At 33.2% G+C, this 19,203-nt stretch overlaps 1 protein-coding gene across 3 annotated transcripts; it reads right to left on the bottom strand.

The window, feature by feature from the left end:
• Window positions 1-12,053: 12,053 nt before the first annotated feature.
• LOC122055860 (probable zinc metallopeptidase EGY3, chloroplastic) lies at window positions 12,054-16,092 on the bottom strand. Of its 3 annotated transcripts, none has more exons than XM_042617524.1 (7): window positions 15,922-16,092; window positions 15,006-15,772; window positions 14,716-14,913; window positions 13,913-14,137; window positions 13,532-13,770; window positions 13,272-13,426; window positions 12,054-12,526 (listed from the first exon to the last, which is right to left on the bottom strand). In XM_042617524.1, exons 2-7 carry the CDS (start codon window positions 15,537-15,539, stop codon window positions 12,168-12,170), a joined length of 1,710 nt encoding a protein of 569 aa, XP_042473458.1. In that variant the 5' UTR covers window positions 15,540-15,772; window positions 15,922-16,092; the 3' UTR covers window positions 12,054-12,167. The 3 variants fall into 3 exon arrangements, with proteins under 3 accessions (XP_042473458.1, XP_042473457.1, XP_042473456.1); XM_042617523.1 differs by having other exon boundaries at window positions 15,006-15,803; XM_042617522.1 differs by having other exon boundaries at window positions 15,006-16,092.
• Window positions 16,093-19,203: the final 3,111 nt, after the last annotated feature.

Below are 19,203 nucleotides of genomic sequence, written 5' to 3' on the forward strand. Positions count from 1 at the left end.
TGCCAGACGTCCGGTCAGCCCGTCGACCCGTCTGGACTTCTCGCCAAGCGTCCGGTCAGCCCGTCGACCCGCTTGGACTTCTCGCCAGCTATCCGGTCAGCCCGTCGACCTAGCTGGACTTCTCGCCAAGCGTCCGGTCAGCCCGTCGACCCGCTTGGACTTCTCGCCAGCTATCCGGTCAGCCCGTCGACCTAGCTGGACTTCTCGCCAAGCGTCCGGTCAGCCCGTCGACCCGCTTGGACTTCTCGCCAGCTATCCGGTCAGCCCGTCGACCTAGCTGGACTTCGTGCCAGACATCCGGTCAACCCGTCGACCTGTCTGGACTTCTCCTGCACACTCGATCAAAGTGTCAGACAACAACAAAACTAACTTAACATATTTGTCATTCATCAAAACCTGGGTTAAATCGTTAGTGCTAACCGCACCAACAATCTCCCCCTTTTTGATGGAATGACAACTTGGTTAAGTTAGTGAAAACATATGCAAGAACCATGCATTTATGTGGTTTTTAAGTTAGTTTGAATTTTCAGTTTGGTTCAGCTAACTTAACCTAACTTAACCACCTAACCCTCCCCCTTTGGCATTCATCAAAAATAAGCATGGATTAAGTAATTATAGACTTCAGACAAAGTAAAAAAAATGTCAAGTTAATCTGGGGGAGTTTAAGCTTTTGAAAATTTGTTTAAAGCATTAGCTTTTAGCTTTTAGAAAGCTAGCTAAGTTTAGATAGTTTCATTTTTAAACATAAGTTTTCAAAAGCCAAAATTCCAAAACTAAGTTTGAAAATTTTATTTTTCCAAAAACTGATTTATTTTTCAACACTAAGTTTGTGAACGATTTAATTTAAAACTTAAGTTTTGACAATGATTTAAGTTTGAAAAATCTAACTTTCATAATTTTCAACACTGAGTTTTTGTAAATCAAATTTCAGTTTGCAAATATTGATTTTGAACTTTACTTTTAGTTTTCAAAGGAGTTTGGTAGAACTAACTTTGATAAAGTAAAATAATTAAATCTAATTTTCAAAAATCAAAATTTTAAAGTTCAAAAGTACTAGTTTCAAAACCATGGTTTAAAATACTTGAAAAGGTGAGTTTTCAAAGACTAAGTAAAAAGGATAAAAAGTTTGTGATTTAAAACAAACAATTTTGAGTTGATTTAAAAAATTTTCACAATTTTAAGCAAGTTGATTTTGAAAATTGATTTTTAAACTTTGATATTAAAAATTAAGGAAAATGATTTTGAGAAGCTTAGTTTGTAAACTTAAGTTTTGAAAAATCTAATTTCCATAATTTTCAAAACTAAGTTAAATCTAATTTTCAAAATCAATTTTCAATAAAAAGTAAACCCCAATTCTTAAAAACAACTTAGTTTTATAAGAGTTAGTTTTCAAAAGTAGGTTTAATAAATTTTTAAGAAAACATTTTTCAAACAAAATTTAAAATATTTTATATAAAGGGAAATTTTTAATTAATTCCTCCCATAAAATTTGAAAATATTTGCTAAAAATATTCAAAGTAGATATATATATATATATATATTTTAAATTGAGGTAGAATTTTCTAGAGAGAATTTAAAGAGAAGATTAAAAAAATAACACTTAAGGAGATAATTAAAAAATAAACCTCCCCCTTAATTTGATACTCCTTTAATTTATTAATTCTCCTTATTTATTACTTCCCCTTAATATAAAATTTTACAACCGTAACATATTTTTGTACCTAAGTGTTTTAGACGATTGTATAATTATCTTTATAAAATTGTTCATTTAAATTTGACTAACCGTAATTAATGTTAGATTAAGTTGAAATAAATTAACCTTTATTGTAATGTTAAGTAAGATAAGTTATTAATTCAATAATTGATCAATATTAATAATTTATTGATTAAATTTTGCTATAATCTAATTTTTATATTAATTGATGAAGGTGTTAGTTATAATTTAACTTTTCATTTACTTCCTTTTAAGTTGGATTGACTTAGTTTAAAGTTGGTGGTAATTTAAAGTTAAACTCGTTATAAAACAAGGTTAAATAAAATTTAAGTCAAACTTCAATTATGTTTTAATAAAAATAATTAATATTTTAAAGGTTGATTAAGAAAAATGACTTAGACTAATTTTAATATTTTTACTAAGGTTAAACCTAGGTTCTAATCAAATCAAGCTTAGTTCTCAAATAAGGTTAGATTTAAAGAATTAGTTATTTACTTATTAATTACTTGATTAAGTTTAAAGTCAAAATTTTAGTTTTAAGTTTTATCTTAGGTATGAATTTAAAGTTTTAATTCTAAGTTATATTAAGTCTTAAATTTAAGTTTTAAATGGATTTAAAAGAATTATTATTATTATTATTATTTTTAAGGGATTTCTAATAGGATTTCTAAAATAGTGTTTAAAAGGATTTTAAAATGATTTTTATAATTATTTAATGACAATTAACATACGTTCAATTCAGTTTTGATTTCAGATTTAAATTAATGTTAGTGGTTAATTTAAGTTTAAGTTTAATTTTAAGTTTAAGTTAAAATTTTTAATTTTAATTGTAATTTCAACATTAAGTTTTAATTTAAGATTTAATTTTTAGTTAAGTCAAATTAAAAATTAATTTTAAGGTTAAAATGATGTTTAAGATTAAAAATGAGTTTAAAGTCAAAATAATAATTTTTAAAGTGAAAATAATCTATAGAAATAATTTATTATTACTATTTTTAAGTTAACAAAATTTCATTATAGTGAAAAAATGAGAATAATTTTTCAAAATGATACAAAATTTTTAGATAGTTTTAAAATGATTTTTAAAATAGTTTTTAAATGATTTTTAAAAGTTTTTTTTCAAAATGATTTTTGAAATAATTTTTAAGTTAAAATAATTTTAAAAATATAATTTTTATATTAAAATAATTTTAAGTTAAAATAATTTTTCAGTTAAGTTAAAATAATTTTTAAAAGGTTTTAAAAGAATTTTTTAAAAGAATTTTTAAAGTTTTTAAAATGATTTTTAAAAGAGTTTTTAAAATAATTTTTAAAAATGTTTTAAAAGAATTTTTTTAAAGTTTTTTTTTTAAATGATTTTTAAAAGAGTTTTTAACATAATTTTTAAAATGTTTTAAAATAATTTTTAAAAGAATTTTTTAAAGTTTAAAATGATTTTTAAAAGAGTTTTTAAAATGTTTTAAAATAATTTTTAAAAGAATTTTTTAAAGTTTTTAAAATGATTTTTAAAAGAGTTTTTAAAATAATTTTTAAAAGAATTTTTAAAAGTTTTTAAAATGATTTTTAAAAGAGTTTTTAAAATAATTTTTAAAATGTTTTAAAATAATTTTTAAAAGACTTTTTAAAAGTTTTTAAAATGATTTTTAAAAGAGTTTTTAAAATAATTTTTTAAAATGTTTTAAAAGAATTTTTTAAAGTTTTTAAAATGATTTTTAAAAGAGTTTTTAAAGAATTTTTTTTAAAAAAAATCTTTTAAAGAATTTTTAAAATAGTTTTTAAAGAATTTTAAAAAAATTTAAAGAATTTTTAAAAGAGTTTTTAAAAAAAATTTTAAAATAGTTTTTAAAGAATTTTAAAAATTGTTTTTAAAGAATTTTAAAAATAGTTTTTAAAGAATTTTTAAAATAGTTTTTAAAGAATTTTTAAAGAATTTTAAAAATAGTTTTTAAAGAATTTTAAAAATAGTTTTTAAAGAATTTTTAAAATAGTTTTTAAAGAATTTAAAAAAAATAGTTTTAAAGAATTTTTTTTAAAAAAAATAGTTTTTTTTAAAGAATTTAAAAAAAAAGTTTTTAAAGAATTTTAAAATAGTTTTTTTTTTAAATAATTAAGTTAAAATAATTTTTAGGTTAAAACAAATTTTTTAATTTAAAATGATAAATTTTTAAAAAAATTTAGTTTTAAAATAAATTTTTAAGTTAAAAAAAATAAGTTTAATCTTTAAAATAGATTTTTTTTTAAAAAAATATATTTTAATTTAATTTAATTTTAATTAATTTTAATTAATTTTAATTAATTTTAATTTAATTTGAATTTGAAATTCCAAATTTAATTTTAATTAATTTTAATTTCGTTTGAAAATTAATTAATTTAATCCTTATTCATCTCACCCGATCTAGATTATCAATCTGGGAATCTTATAATTTTGTGAGATGAATTATTTTTAATTACAGAGTTTGGTTTAACTTGTGTTAGATTCAGGTTTAGATTTGGTCTCAACAAATAGGCATTTTTCGAATAAACTTCTAAGCTTGGTGAGTCACCTGGACATCATTAGAAGTAACCAACCCTTCGAGGTTTTCCGAATAGTCCTATCCACGGAGCTTAGTATTAAACCTTGGTCTAACCTGTTAGGATTCATTAAGGGTAGCTTCGGTCAATTCCACTTAGCCAGATGCACCAGGTCGAAGCCATATCTTCCTAGACATGCATAGACTAAGCTTCCCTAACGTACTATCATCCAAAACTTCGCCAGTACCATTTTTCAAGTTAAACTTGAACCCTCTTTAACTAGTCCTAATTACCCTGTCAGGTAGGTTGGTTTGGGTTACCCTTTCGGGTAGGTTAGTTTTGGAGGTGCCAGCTATTCTGAAGCCTCCCCCTGAATTATTGGCCATTAATTTAGTTTTTAGTTCTGGGTTTATTATAGTTAAGTTTTGGTTAAAATTTATAATTTAAATTTAAGTTTTTAATTTTGAATTAATTAAATTAGTCAAATTATCTTTCTTTAAGAGAGTATTTTTAATATTTGAATTTTCTTTCAATTTCACTTTTATTAGGTTAATTGAATTATCTTTCTTTAATAGCTTATTTTTAAAGTTTAAGTTTTTATTCATTTTTAACTTTGAATTAATTAAATTGTTTGAATTATGTTTCCTTAAAGGTTTATCTTTTAACCTTTTATTAATTGTTAATTTTGAATTTTTCGGATTATCTTTATTTAATATGTTATTTTTAACATTTAATTTTAATTTTGTTAAATTTAGTTTTGATTTTATCAAAGTGTTTGATTTTATTCTTATATTTTCTTTATTTTTTAAGTTGATATAATTAGTGGAATTTATTAGATTATTCTTATCGTTAAAACTTAATTTTTTATTAATTAAATTATCTTGGGTTTGGATAGGATTTTCTAGATTAATATTGTCTAGATTATTAAATTATTTATTAATTTTATCTAGATCAATATTGACTTTGTCATCTCTATCATTTGAGTTTTCATATTTGTTTAGGTTTAAGTTTGAATTTTTTAAATTAATTGGATTTGTTTTATCAGATAATATCCTAGGGGTATTTTTGTAATTATTGTCAACTACATTATTTTCACATATATTTTCAGAAATAACCAGATCAATGCTCATATTTTTTAAACTACTATTAGCAGGGGTATTTTGGTAAATATCACTAACCTTGAGCGCAACCCCTAATTCAGTAGGCTTTTCGATTGGATCTAACCCGAGTTCAGATTCGATTTTTACTTGATCCTCAAGCTCCATCGACTCCTCGTGAAGTTTGATCAATTGGGTCCAAAGCTCATGTGCATCTTTGTACTTTTTTACTCTGCATAAAACATTGTTAGGTAAAACATTACAAATGATTTTACTTACATTTGTGTTTAGTTCTGAGTTCTGAGAAGGTTTTCTCAATATCAGCCAATAATCAAAGTTTACGCTTCCTAAGAAGCATTCCATTAATCGCTTCCAATAGTTGAAATTTTGATCGTATGGTGGTGGTTCGTGGGGGTTCCATCCTTCTTGAAGAGTCATTATTCTTGCACACAGAGAAACAGAAAAAAATCCCAAGACTTGGTCTTGGATTAGCAGTGCTGAAAAAAATAATATTTCACTATTTTCGGAAAAAATAATAAAATATTTGAAAAAATATTATTTCAAAATTTTGAAAATGTAATATTTTTTAAATACTAAATAATGGTGAAAAGATGGCGATGTATTTTTCAAAAACCGTTTTGGAGGGAAAAACCGAAAGGCGTAAGGTTTTATTTTAAAGACAAACGATATCTAATTTTTTCTTTCAAAAAGTCCCCCCTTTGCCTGATTGGTGGTTGCACCAAATCAGAGCGGTACCTGCTCTGATACCACTTGTAGGACCGTTAGATTCGATAGAGGGGGGGTGAATATCGATTCGAAACCTTAGAGTATAAACGCAGCGGAAAAGTAAAATAGACACAGATGTTTTTTACTTCGTTCGGAGCCTGTGACGACTCCTACTCGAAGGCCCGTGGTCCTTGACCACTTTCGTTGGGCAATCACTAACAAGTCGAAATATGATTACAGAATAAGTACAGGAAATGCTAGTGAAAATAAAACAATACCGACAAGGAAATTAAATAAAAGCCGAAGGAGCACTTTGTCGGAGCGTTGTTGGCGTCGCACTGAACGTCGAGCAGCAAGACCAGCAGTAGAAGAGTTCTCAGATGAAATTGATTCTGAAGCTCCTGTCTGGGGCTTCTTTTATATGCTGTTCCGGGCGCCTGGAATGTGACGTAGCTGCTCAAACCGAGATGCTCCACGTGGCGATGCGCAATCAGGATAAAGTTTGCCTCCCGGGCGCCCGGATCCCTTCCGGGCGCCCGGACCTCCGGGCGCCTGGATTACTTCCGGGCGCCCGGATCCCTTCCGAGCGCCCGGACCTCCGGGCGCCTGGATTCCTTCCGGGCGCCCGGACCCTGTTTTCTCGCAGAATCCGTCCTGCACGACACACGTTAGTCCGGAGGCAAATATATATCCTGTAAAACAGATTGTTAGCACAATTAAAGTTCAACAAAGTAAGAGCAAAGAGTATGACTTAGATTCCGTCTTTCCGAGACCGGAATCTAGTCACGATCTCGACTTAGACATCCGAAATGGATCTAAGCCGGATCGACGCCTAATGTTCCCTTCCCGGGAACGCGTCCTCGCAGTCACTCCCCTCCAGTGACTTACCTCACTTACCTGCCAGACGTCCGGTCAGCCCGTCGATCCATCTGGACTTCTCGCCAAGCGTCCGGTCAGCCCGTCGACCCGCTTGGACTTCTCGCCAGCTATCCGGTCAACCCGTCGACCTAGCTGGACTTCTCGCCAAGCGTCCGGTCAGCCCGTCGACCCGCTTGGACTTCTCGCCGGCTATCCGGTCAGCCCGTCGACCTAGCTGGACTTCTCGCCAAGCGTCCGGTCAGCTCGTCGACCCGCTTGGATTTCTCGCCAGCTATCCGGTCAGCCCGTCGACCTAGCTGGACTTCGTGCCAGACATCCGGTCAGCCCGTCGACCTGTCTGGACTTCTCCTGCACACTCGATCAAAGTGTCAGAAAAAAACAAACTAACTTAACCTGATTTGTCATTCATCAAAACCTGGGTTAAATCGTTAGTGCTAACCGCACCAACATTTTTGTGCCGCAATTATATACTCAACGCCTTGGACAAAATGTTATATAACGTATATTGTTCTCTGGAGACGGCAAAATCTTTGTGGGAATCCCTTGAGAAGAAATACAAGACCGAAAATGCTGGATTGAAGAAATTCATCGTCGGTCGGTTTTTGGATTTCAAGATGGTGGACTCAAAAAGCGTCTCATCTTAAGTCCAAGATATGCAATTAATACTGCATGATCTGGACGCCGAAGGCATGAAGCTGAACGAGACATTCACAGTTGCTGCGGTAATTGAGAAGCTCCCTCCGTCATGGAAGGATTTCAAGAATTACCTAAAGCACAAGCAAAAGGAGATAGGGCTGCAAGACCTGATCCTGAGGCTACGAATAGAGGAGGATAATCGAAAGTTATCCGACTCCAGAGGAACCAAGCGGACTGTAGACGAAATATCCAACCTGGTCGAGCCGAACGCCAAAAAGTCGAAGCAGTTCAAAAAGAAGGCTCAAGCAAAGAAGTTCAAAGGCTCCTGCTACAACTGTGGAAAGGCAGGACACCTATCCAAGGACTGCAGATGCCCAAAGAAGCCAACCAAGGGGCCAAAGGATGTTGCGAATCATGTCGCAACCTCTCTTGAGGACTTAGATCTCACTGCGGTTGTATTTGAAGCCAACTTGGTGGATACCAACCCGAAGCAGTGGTTCATTGATACTGGAGCAACTCGTCATATCTGTTCCTATAAAGCGATGTTCTCCAAGTATACTCCAATAAATGGCAGGAAGCTCTATATGGGTAATTCCACGACGTCGCCAATTGTTGGACTCGGAAAGGTTGTTCTGAAGATGACGTCCGGAAAGGAGCTAACACTCATTGATGTACTCCATGTTCTCGACATCAGTAAGAACCTAGTTTCTGGAGCGGCATTGGTCAAGGCCGGATTTAGGATAGTGTTCCAGTCAGACAACTTTGTACTTACGAAGAATGGTATCTTCGTAGGAAAGGGGTACCTAGAAAAGGGTCTATTCAAAATGGTTGTAATGCCTGTACTCCGAAATTTTGATGGTAATAAAATAAATGCTTCCAGCCATGAGAACCTAAAGTAGGTGAGATAGATCTCTGTGTGGGTGTTATTGTCTCAGTATACACCAACAGCTGAGCAGTTCAAGACATCACGTTCACTGCGCAGCCTAGTATACTCGATAGCATTTCACTACGGAAGGTTCAAAGCCACAAGCTACCTCTCCCGATGCAGTGACTTATCGATTGGACTCTTGTAAAATGTCAGCATGCATACACGCATTGCATTAATTTCCATTCATGTGGGGGATTGTTGGATATTGGGGCCTTAAATGGACCAAAACGATTTAGAGGAAGGAAGCCATCAATTGTCGAAAGTCGTAATTGACTTCAAAATTGAAATCTACGATTCGCGTAGATAGATTTAGACTATTAATTTGCTCAAAACTGATTAAGGGTGAATGAGAAATTAATGTTTAAAGTCAGCCCAAAATAACATTTATTATTCATTAATAAAGTGCATGGGAGAATAGTCCCACATCGGAAATTCTCGATGTGTATTCTCTACTTATTAATGAAGATGTGTTAATGGAGTTAACACAAAAATAAAAGGACAGGTTACCCCTTAGCCCAGGGCGAGCAGGTGCTCGCACCTGTGAGCCCGCCACCCGCCACGTGCGCAATGGGCGCAATGGGCGCTTTGTAGGCGCACTTTGTACTTCGCATCGTCGCGAGGAGCATTAAGGAGCTTAAATTTATGCTCCAGGTGACATTGCAGTGCCTACGTGACACTCGGGTGACGTGCCAGGCTCGTACTTGACGTGGCAGCACCTATGCGGCATCCTCGTGGGCAAAGGGAGATGACTGGACAGTTGACTTAGGGAATGGATGGCTACCGTTGATCAACGTTGATCAAATAGGTATGATGGATCGCTTGTGATGTGATCTAAAGCGTTGGATCGCAAAGAGTAACGATCTGACGGCCTGGGATGCGATCTAAAGCGTTGGATCGCAAAGAGTAACGATCTGACGGCCTGGGATGAGACTTGATCTGAAGCATCGAATCAATGGATCCAGATCCGATGGCCGATGACAATAGGCAGGATCTGAGGGTCACAACTCCTCAGATCCGATGGATGAGATTGAAGTGGGCTTGGTGAAGGGTTACAACCCTTCAGAATGGATGATCTAGATCGATCCAGCCCAAGGAACACATCCACTCACCCAAAGGACAATCAACCTCTTCTTTCAATATAAATAGAACCCTCCAGATGATGGAAAATTCACTCAATTCACTCAATCCTCTCTTCTCTTCCTCAAGCATTCATCTCATCTTGTGCATTCAAGAGTCCAAGAAGTCTACTAGAAGGTTCGCTGGTCTCGGAAGTCGGAGTGCTACGATTCCGAGACGTTCGTCGTCGTTGTATCTTGGGAACGAATTGCAACAATCCGTTAAGTACCGTAGCGGAGCAATATCGTTTACGGAGATAGTGTCGAACACTAGCCTCGACGATCAGTTTGCATACTCCAGAAGCTACCCGGGGAACAACAGAAATATCAATACAAAACTTATGCATTCTATTTAATTCTTAAGAAATTATAAACAGAATAGATAAAATTACGGAAGCGTACCAGAATCCATAGTCTGCAATCGATTTTGGGCAAAATCTTCAATTTGCAGATCTTCCTTAGTATCCAGAGAGTTTTATCGATGAGGAAACAAAACAAAAGCATTATCTGCAAACTGGGATCATAACCCTTATTTATAGAAACATAAGTTTGCCTATTTTTAATTTGACCCCTCAACAAATTAGAAATTGTACATGGTATCCACATTAATTTATTCATAATAATTAACCCCTTAAGTCATATTCCTTAATCATAAATTAGATCACATTAAACTATGACTTCTTTAATTGATGACATTAGACATTTATAATTATAATTATGGTCCCAAAATTCTAACACCGTCTCCAAACATTATTATTTTTTTTATGTGGTAAAAGATGATTCGTTCATCCTAGTGTCTCCGTCAATCTGTCCCTAGACTAATATGAAGGAAGTAAATCACGGATGACCAACAATCTAGAAATCCAATATCTCATAATTACATATCCCGTTTGAAGGAAGATAGCCAATTCTGATTACAACACCAATAATTTTCTTGATTTTATTGGTTCTAAAGTTTTAGGATTTAAAAAGTATTTAAGTGATTAATTAGTTTTTGAATAAAATTTATTAATGGACCTAAATAAGTTAGATTTAACCCGAACTTTATCTAATAGATTATTTCTACTATCTTGAATCTCACAATGCCCCAAAACTCTTGATTACCACATTCAATTTTCTTTTAAAAAAAATATTTAAAAATTTTAATTTTCTTTACTTTTGGTGATTATGGGTGAGCGAAAAGAACTTATTTGGTTTGTATTGAATCTGGCTTTTATTTTTTTTTCTCTAATTAATGAGTTTTTGTCCAAATTTATTGAGGAATTAAATGATTTTAAAATTCTAAACCTTTGTCACTAAGAAGATAAAGAAAATATAAAAAAAATTATTGGTATTATCTCAAAATGAATTATAGAGGTTTTATCTCCAGAAATAATATTGTGCCAAAAGTTAAATAAATAAATTTTTTAAATAATATTTTCATATAGAATCTTAGAATCTTGAGTCAAGAGTTTTTTATCATAATAAAACTTATTAAAACAAACCTCTTGATTTTCCACTCAGCAATGACTTTTGATTAAGGACATTAAAGGCTCAATTTTATTTTAGATTATAAATAAATTAAAGAGGTCATTTAATTGTAAACAATATTAATTTGATATAAATCTTATATTTTTAATGTCATAAAAATTTTTGTATAAAAGTCGCAATGAAATAACTAACTTTTTATATTTTTCTTTTATTAATTGTGTTTCATTTTTCTATTTTTATTATAATTATATATTATAAAATAAAATTTATAAAAATAATTGTTTTAGGTTTTTTTGTTAAGACGCACAAAAATAAAAATAAAAATATAGATAAATTTAGAGGATGCAACGACTTAAATTTAGAATAAAATTAAACTCTTTAACTCATCAATAATATTCGATCAAAACATTATATATTTAAAATTTTATTTTAATAAATAAATAAATTAAATAAATCAAACAAAATGAATAATATAAATTTATTTTTCTTATTTTGATTCGATTTAATTAAAAAATAGATTTTAATTTTAATTTGAGTCAAAAATTGATGAAAAAGGAATTTTGAGGAAAAAAATACCTACTTTGTTAAAAATTAAAATGCGATGCATCTTTAATAATTTTCAAAATCTCAAAATTTAGGTATTCGTTTGGTAAAATGCCGAACATTTAATGTGAATTTTATTTTAATTTTTTATAGAAATTTAGCGATTAAAATGCTGAACATTTAATGTGAATTTTATTTTAATTTTTTATAGAAATTTAGCGGTTAAAATGCTGAACATTTAATGTGAATTCTAAAATAGTATTGCTACATATATGAGAATGAAAGAGATAATTCTTACAATATGAGAATGAACAGATAAATTTAAAAGATAAATGAATGTATATATATTTATGGAATATGTAAATAAAAGATTGAAAAGGGGTAAATGTAATTAGAGGGCTCTATTTTTTTTTGTACTTTAAAATTATCATGAATAAGTTCAAAATCTTAAGCATTGAAGATTATCCAAATGAGAAAGTTACTTTGCATACAAGTCAAAATATATTTTAACATGGACAACGGAAAGAACATATGAGGTAGTGCCTCAGCTAATAGACGTCTCCTCTGAAGAACGGCGGGTTAAAGAAGGAGCTGGAGAATGTGCCGCCACCATTTGGAAGAAGGGTGAGGAAGCAAATCAAGGCCAAGATGAAACCCCAAGCGTAACGGTTGTCGTCCAACGGGGTGATCTCATCCTTGGCAGGCAGTTCCTCCCCGCCACGGAAGAATGTAGCAAATAAGCCCCAGGTTAAACAGAGCACACTGCCACTGAGGCCACCGATTCCGAGGAGCAAGGATGTCGCGGACGATAATAGGGCTGCAGTTCTCCTTCCCAAAAGAGCCTGTGCGATGCGCCCGCCTTCAAGCCTTCCACATGGTAGTAGATTCAAGGATGTCACAACTATTCCTGCACCATATATTGTCATACTACAGTGCTTTTCAAATGCCAAAGCGAGAACACAAGTGATTGGTAGAGATGAGAAGGCAATTGAGGCAATCTAGAGGATAGATAAAATTTTGAGTAAGCAGCCATCAAGGTTCTAGAGATCTAGAAGAAATTTCTGATTTGTTCCCTCTGAGGATGAAAAAATAAAGGTACTAATGAACATGAGTCATGATTCAACAAGTTCTCTGGCTCAGCACGATCCATTTGATCAATTTGTTTCATCCATTTAACTCTACTGACCTATTCAATGTGTCCAACATGACCAAATCAACTAGTCTGTCCAGATCATTGGACCTAACTTGTCCAACTGGTTGGTCCAACCTACTCAATTTGTCCAACCTAATCGACTCACCAAACTTGTTCAGGTCACCAAATTTGTCCAACCCACTTAGCCTAAAGAGACTCGTTAGTCAAATTATGTGAACTACTAAGCTCTGATTCATTTGGTTTCACAAATTCAACACTCACATGTTCGACAATGGGACTTGAGAATGAGGTTTGGTGCTTAGGAGCTCGATACTAGTGAAGATAGATAGGCTATATATAGAGCCAGCTCGCAAGCTTTTCAAGTTGGCTCAAAAAAAAAAAAACTAATTGATTCGTATTCAAAATTATCCAATTTGAGCCGAACTAGAACATGCTTAACAAATAATTCATACCACATAAGGGAAAAAGAGAAACACAGTTCTAGGAAGAACCAACATACCTAAAAGTCCAGCAAAAGCAAGAGGATCAACAGGTACTCCAACCCCTTCAACTGCATTTGGTAGTACATTGCCCAATTCATCAGCATAAGGTCCTATCACAAGTTGAATGAATGAAAGAAGTGGATTGTTATAGAAGAATTGCGGCCTGATAAATCTGCAGCAAGGAGAAAATGAGAAGAAAGACATGAGTTAACGATAATGTTAAGATCTCTAGTTAACTAAAAGGCATGTTGGCCTTGAAGAAAGGCTGGATACTTACAAAGCATTGTCTCCACCATTGAAACTACCATCAACTACAAAAGCAGTGATGGCAAGGGTTAGTGATGTTATATAGGCACTGGCAGTGCGTGCAACAGGGATGTCGAATAGAGCCTTTTTATTGGGCAATAGTGATTCATAGTTATTCATGACCCCTATGCATCCAGTCCAATTTGATGGCACAAGGAATGATGGACTGAGCTTAACACCATAGCGAGCTGCTGTTACCCTTGTTGTAATCTGTAAAGCAAACCTTTCATTACCATAATAATGGCCAGCAAAAGTATAGTGTTGTGACCACAATGTAGAACAAGGAAGAAATGTCAATCCAAATTAGAACTCAATATGCAGCCGACAATTTAGCAAAACATGGATCTCATACCTCTGATACACCTAAGATCAAAAGAAAGCCGCTGAAAAGGGGGAGAACATCTGCTATGTAATCGTCAAAAGTAGCGCCGGGCTTAAGGAAGAAGCCACTCATCAATGCTATAGTTCCAAATGTCGCAACACACAGCATTAGGGCACTCAAATATCCCCATGGTGTGCTCAGCGTTGTCGACTCAAATTGAAGATCAATTTCTGCTTTGGGTTGCACCACACACACCTACATAGTAAAGATTTGAAATTCCATATATACTGTAGAATAACAAAACTCATGCACAGAGAAAACAAGAATGCTAAACAAAAATACACTTCTCATACGTATCTCTTATTCACCATTTCTTTTTTTTTTGCTGGTATATTCCCAACTAAACAAAATACATTTTTCATGCTTACTCTCTTACTGCATTTTCGTGATCCTTTTTGAAAAAAAATGGTGTGGGACTATGTTATTGTAGCAGATTCTCTGAACATTGCACAAAAACTACATATTCAACCTTCCTCTCTTAACTTCTTCAATGTGCAAATGCTTTCTTTGGCATGAAGAAGGAAAGAGGAAGTTTTTGGTGCAGTGGATTGAGGTTTATTAAGGAATTGGGACATGATAAAACCAGGTTTTATGAAGAAACTATGCTAGAAACGACTATTCTAAATCAAATAGAGAAATTCCATGAGTGAATATAGAAGTTAAGAAATCAACAGTAATTGAAAGAGAAGCTATCAGGAGTTCCTATGATCATACAAATCATAAAAGGAAAATGCAAATAGGTGCAAGCTATATTTTAGTTGAGTTGATTTAACCTTCTTGGTTATGTCGTCCTTCATCTCCTCCATGAACCACAACACCACGTCCCGGCCAGCTGCCTCAGAGAGCTTTTTTTCCAGCTTCGGCATGACCTCTTCGATCGGTCTCCTCAAATTGCCAATGAAAATACCACCATCACCAAACCTCCGAACATCCACAACAAAGAATGTGTCAAAACCAAAGCAGTTCTTGAGCTGCAAATGCATAATTCCATTTCAAGAGTCCATTTTCCCCAAAGGTACTATTAAATTCGCAAAAGAATTGTTCTTTCAAACTCAATTATTACCTTGTTTAGATCCAGAGCCTTGAATGTCTCTTCTGCCTTCTCCAATCTCTCCTTCTCTTTGGCTAGGCTATCCCTGAGCAGAATCCTCAAAGGAAGAGTGAGGGGATTGGCATCGGATTCCCTGTCAAGCTCCCTGAGCTTCCGCTCAGCCCGTTTCTTCTCGAGCTTGATCGCAGCCTCTATGGAGGGATTGCTCATGAATTTCTTGAACTCCTCGTCCGTCTTCCAATCCACTTCCTGCTGCCGAGCCTCCTCATCCAGTTCTCCTCCCACCGCCGACCCACTTTCCACAACCTTATCCGGCCTGCTATCACCAACCTCATCGGTAGCGACGGCAACAGGTGAAGAAGACGACTTCGGTAGCTCTTCCTGATCCCGGGCCGAGAACATTGGTAGACGTCCATCTCTGCGGCGGGAGCGGAGCCGGAGCCGGAATCTGCGAGGTTGCCAAGACTGGAGCTTGGGGCGAAAAGAGATTGGGACAGGGGAAGGGGTAAGAGGGAGAGACACGAGGAGGAAGTGGGAAGAGGCCATTGAAGCACTAGTATCGAGATCTCTGAGAGGGAGGCGTTAGGGCCTTCGCCCATTTTCATTGGAGAACGCGGGTGCGACATGGAAGGCGAAAGAGAAGAATCCGGAAGGCGGGAGAAACCATGGCACGTGTGAATAGGACGAAGAACTCGACTCCCTTCCCAGGTCCACAGCAGTCCACTTCATCAGACCAAACTGATGACAACCAGATGAGGCTGCGATTAAACCGCAGTTCACTGAGCCAAAATCAGAATTTTAGCCGACGAACTGCCGAATCCAAAACGATCAGATCGAATCACGAATCGCACGCCAAATCGAGCAGAGATCCAATCCATCCGCTTATTCTGAAGGAGAATTGCAAAGCAAGAGAACGAAACCAATTTACCTCATCTCGATCCAGGTAGAAACCCTACTGAAAGCGCCGCCAAGCATCCATGGTGATCGCGTCGGTGCCGCTGACGAAGTCCACAAAAAAGACGCCTCCGGCGGTGATCGACGGAGAGGAGAGCGAGGGATCCAGGCGAGGAGGAGAGAAGAGCTGTCTGTTATTGTCTCGTTCTGTATGGGCCCGGCCCGATACTTGTTGATTTAAGCCCAACTAATATTATTATTTTTGGGATCTTTTTATGATTTTAAAATAATTTTGGAGGCAAATAAAAAATCTTAATTCTATAATAAACACAATTATTCGTGGAACTAAACAACGATTATATAATAATAAATGCTTAACATACACTAAATAATAATATGATTATTTCACGAAGCCCAACTCCTATAACATGGGGTGATGCTTTTGCAAATCACTATTTAAATTGCACGCTTTGGCTAATCACTAATTTAATCAACATTTGCATGTGAGTTAACGCATGCATGAGACCTTGGTTAGGGGGAAGCATCATACCACACTATTTATTGTTTTCTAAAATCAATGCCTAAATGTTTGTTTTAATCAATCATTTCGCTAAACTGGATTAAGTTTTTTATTCTTCGATTCGTTTATTGACTAATCCTGTCGGAATTCAAATCCAACATAATTTTTTATGATGGTCCCAAAGTTGTTTCTTTTGTAAATCAAAATTATCTAAGTCTCATCTTTAAGATGAATATTAAAGTGTACGTAGAGCTTGTTTTGATAATTTTTAATTAAAAATGAGGTGAAATTTTGATGATAGAAATAAATAGCATTTTTCTCATCAAAAAATATAAATATCTATTATTAATAAATAAACAAGTAATACTATGACATAGCTGTTCATTAGGATAGTTTGATATGAGCATTTCAAGGCATGAAGGCGTGTGGAATCTTTCATTGTGTTACTAGGAATGTGTGAACTATGCCGAGCAAGACTTCTCTTTTGTTGTCTTTTGCGATTCGTGTTATTTTATTATTATATTTATCTGTATTTTTTATATATTTTTCGTTTGGATCTCGAAATGTCTAGAGATTACTCTCTATTAACAATAAAAATAATAATAATTATTCGCAATTTCAAATCGAAGTAAATAAGTTATTTTTCTCAAGTATAAATTTAATCATTTGACATAAAATTTTAAATTTTATTATTAAATAATTGTTAAGTAATTATCTAAATTTATTTTTTTTATTTTATTTTAAAATTTAATGCCTAAAATATCAAGAACACAATGGGACACAATACTTGGAAATTGTGTAATTTGTGGAACCCTACGAAGCATCGTGTTTCGTTCTTATAAATTAATCATTATCTTTTAAACTAACTTCTATTATTAAAAAAATAAGAAAAGAATAAGTAAAAGATTGTGGTTTTCAATATACGACATAGAAATGGATAATATAAATTAATATTAATTACGAGTAAATTATCTATTAGATTTTTTAAAAAAATAAAAATGATTTTATTAAAAACTTAAAATTTTAAAACGAGTAAATTAAGTAGAGAAAAATCTCCAATCATAACTTGAATTTTACATGCAATCCCCACTCATAAAAAATTTTGTTTCTACTCCTTGCATGCAAAATTTTATTTGCTTCAACTCCCTCATGCAAATATTATGACCTAATTGCCCCTCAGATTTTTTAGGTACAAAAGGTCAAAAAATGAGTATAATTTAAAAAAAATCTAGTATATTTTCTATCCAATTGAGTATCATTTAAAGAAAACCTAGTATATTCTAGTATATTTTTAATTAAAATTATCCTTCATATATTTTAGGTATAAATAATCTAAAAATAAGTATAATTCCTATTAAATTCAACATTTTAAACTAGAATCGAGTATATTTATTATTAAATTGAGTACGACTTTTTTCCTATTTAATATAATTCTCTTAAATTCAGTACCATTTGAAAAAAATTTAGTATATTTTTCATTCAATTGAGTATCATTTAAAGAAAATCTAGTATATTTTCTATAAAATTGAGGTGGAAAAAAAATCGTACTCAATTTGATAAAAAAAATATACTAGATTCTAGTTTAATGTACTGAATTTAAAAGGATTTATATTTATTTTTAGATTTTTTATACTTAAAATATTAAGAACAATTAGATAAATATATTCAATTAGAGAATAAAAAAAAGATTTTTTCTATCGAGGAATACATGTAAAATTGTGTTAGTCGATATGGGCTGTGTATAAATTTTCCCTTTTAAAACTTTCGACTGCAAATCGATGCGCCGGTGACGTGTGAGAAGACTAATTGCGGCCGAGGCGGGGTCCACCACATGTCGGCCACGAGGAGGCGAAGTCCTCTCGATTTGTAGTAATTTCACTTTTATTTTTTTCCACTTTAGTCCCTGTCAGTTATTCAAATTTAAAACCTAACTGTATCTGTATTTATTTCCGTCTCAGATTTTTTCAAATATTCCGATCCACATTCTTTTCTATTTCTGAATTCTGATCGTTATGCATAATTGTCCTGTCGATCCGCAACGAAGACTGAAGGAATTCGGTAATATGCAAAATACATAGGGGTGTAAAAGTAAACCCGGGTTTACTTTTTCTTTATTCAGAAACGCCCCGATGAGTTTACGAGACGTCCCTGTCATGCGATGGTGTCGGATTCCCTCCACTTTCCTGTTTTTATTTGTCTCCTCTCTCCTTTTTCTTCCTATGGGCATGTGACAAGTGGCAAGTGATAAAGCTGAAACGCTCATTTCACACACAAATTTTTATCTATTTACCCTCTCAGCCACTGAGACTCCATTTTCTCCTTCCGTGTCAATTGAGGATGCGAAAGAGTGCAATTATTTGTTATTTTATTCCTCCGTCTAATTACTACAATATTACATTCAAAAAACAATATCATTATTGTATTAAATTTTAAAGAAGTGATATGATACTGATTTTAAAATTTATACACATGAAGTTATATTAAATTTAAGAAATTAAAATCATAGTGATGCTGATTTTTTAAAAATCAATATTATTGATTTTTTAAATGTAACAAGATGATATTGTTTTTGAAATTTAATATTAAATGAGAAATTGAAAAATTGATTGAGTCTTTTAAAAGCTTTGTAACTTTAAGTGCACTCTTCCTAGATTTTCCGAATATTTTTCCTCCTTTATTTATTTATTCGTTTGCTAAAAAAACTCATAGCGTTAATGGGAATACGTACGGACAAAATAATTGTGGTGTTTTTGGTCAAATGGAGAAGAAACACCTAAAGCATGACACAGTCACCCT

Source organism: Zingiber officinale, chromosome 3B (genome assembly GCF_018446385.1).
Source record: "Zingiber officinale cultivar Zhangliang chromosome 3B, Zo_v1.1, whole genome shotgun sequence".
Taxonomy (NCBI): Eukaryota; Viridiplantae; Streptophyta; class Magnoliopsida; order Zingiberales; family Zingiberaceae; genus Zingiber; species Zingiber officinale.

What these genes read in the sequence shown, in the direction of transcription:
- LOC122055860 (XM_042617524.1), bottom strand. Translation starts at nt 15,539, where the DNA reads ATGGCCTCTTCCCACTTCCTCCTCGTGTCTCTCCCTCTTACCCCTTCC. An exon ending in AGGACGACATAACCAAGAAG is followed by an intron (nt 14,138 to 14,715) that starts GTTAAATCAACT and finishes TTTACTATGTAG; the next exon opens with GTGTGTGTGGTGCAACCCAA. An exon ending in TGATCTTAGGTGTATCAGAG is followed by an intron (nt 13,771 to 13,912) that starts GTATGAGATCCA and finishes TTTGCTTTACAG; the next exon opens with ATTACAACAAGGGTAACAGC.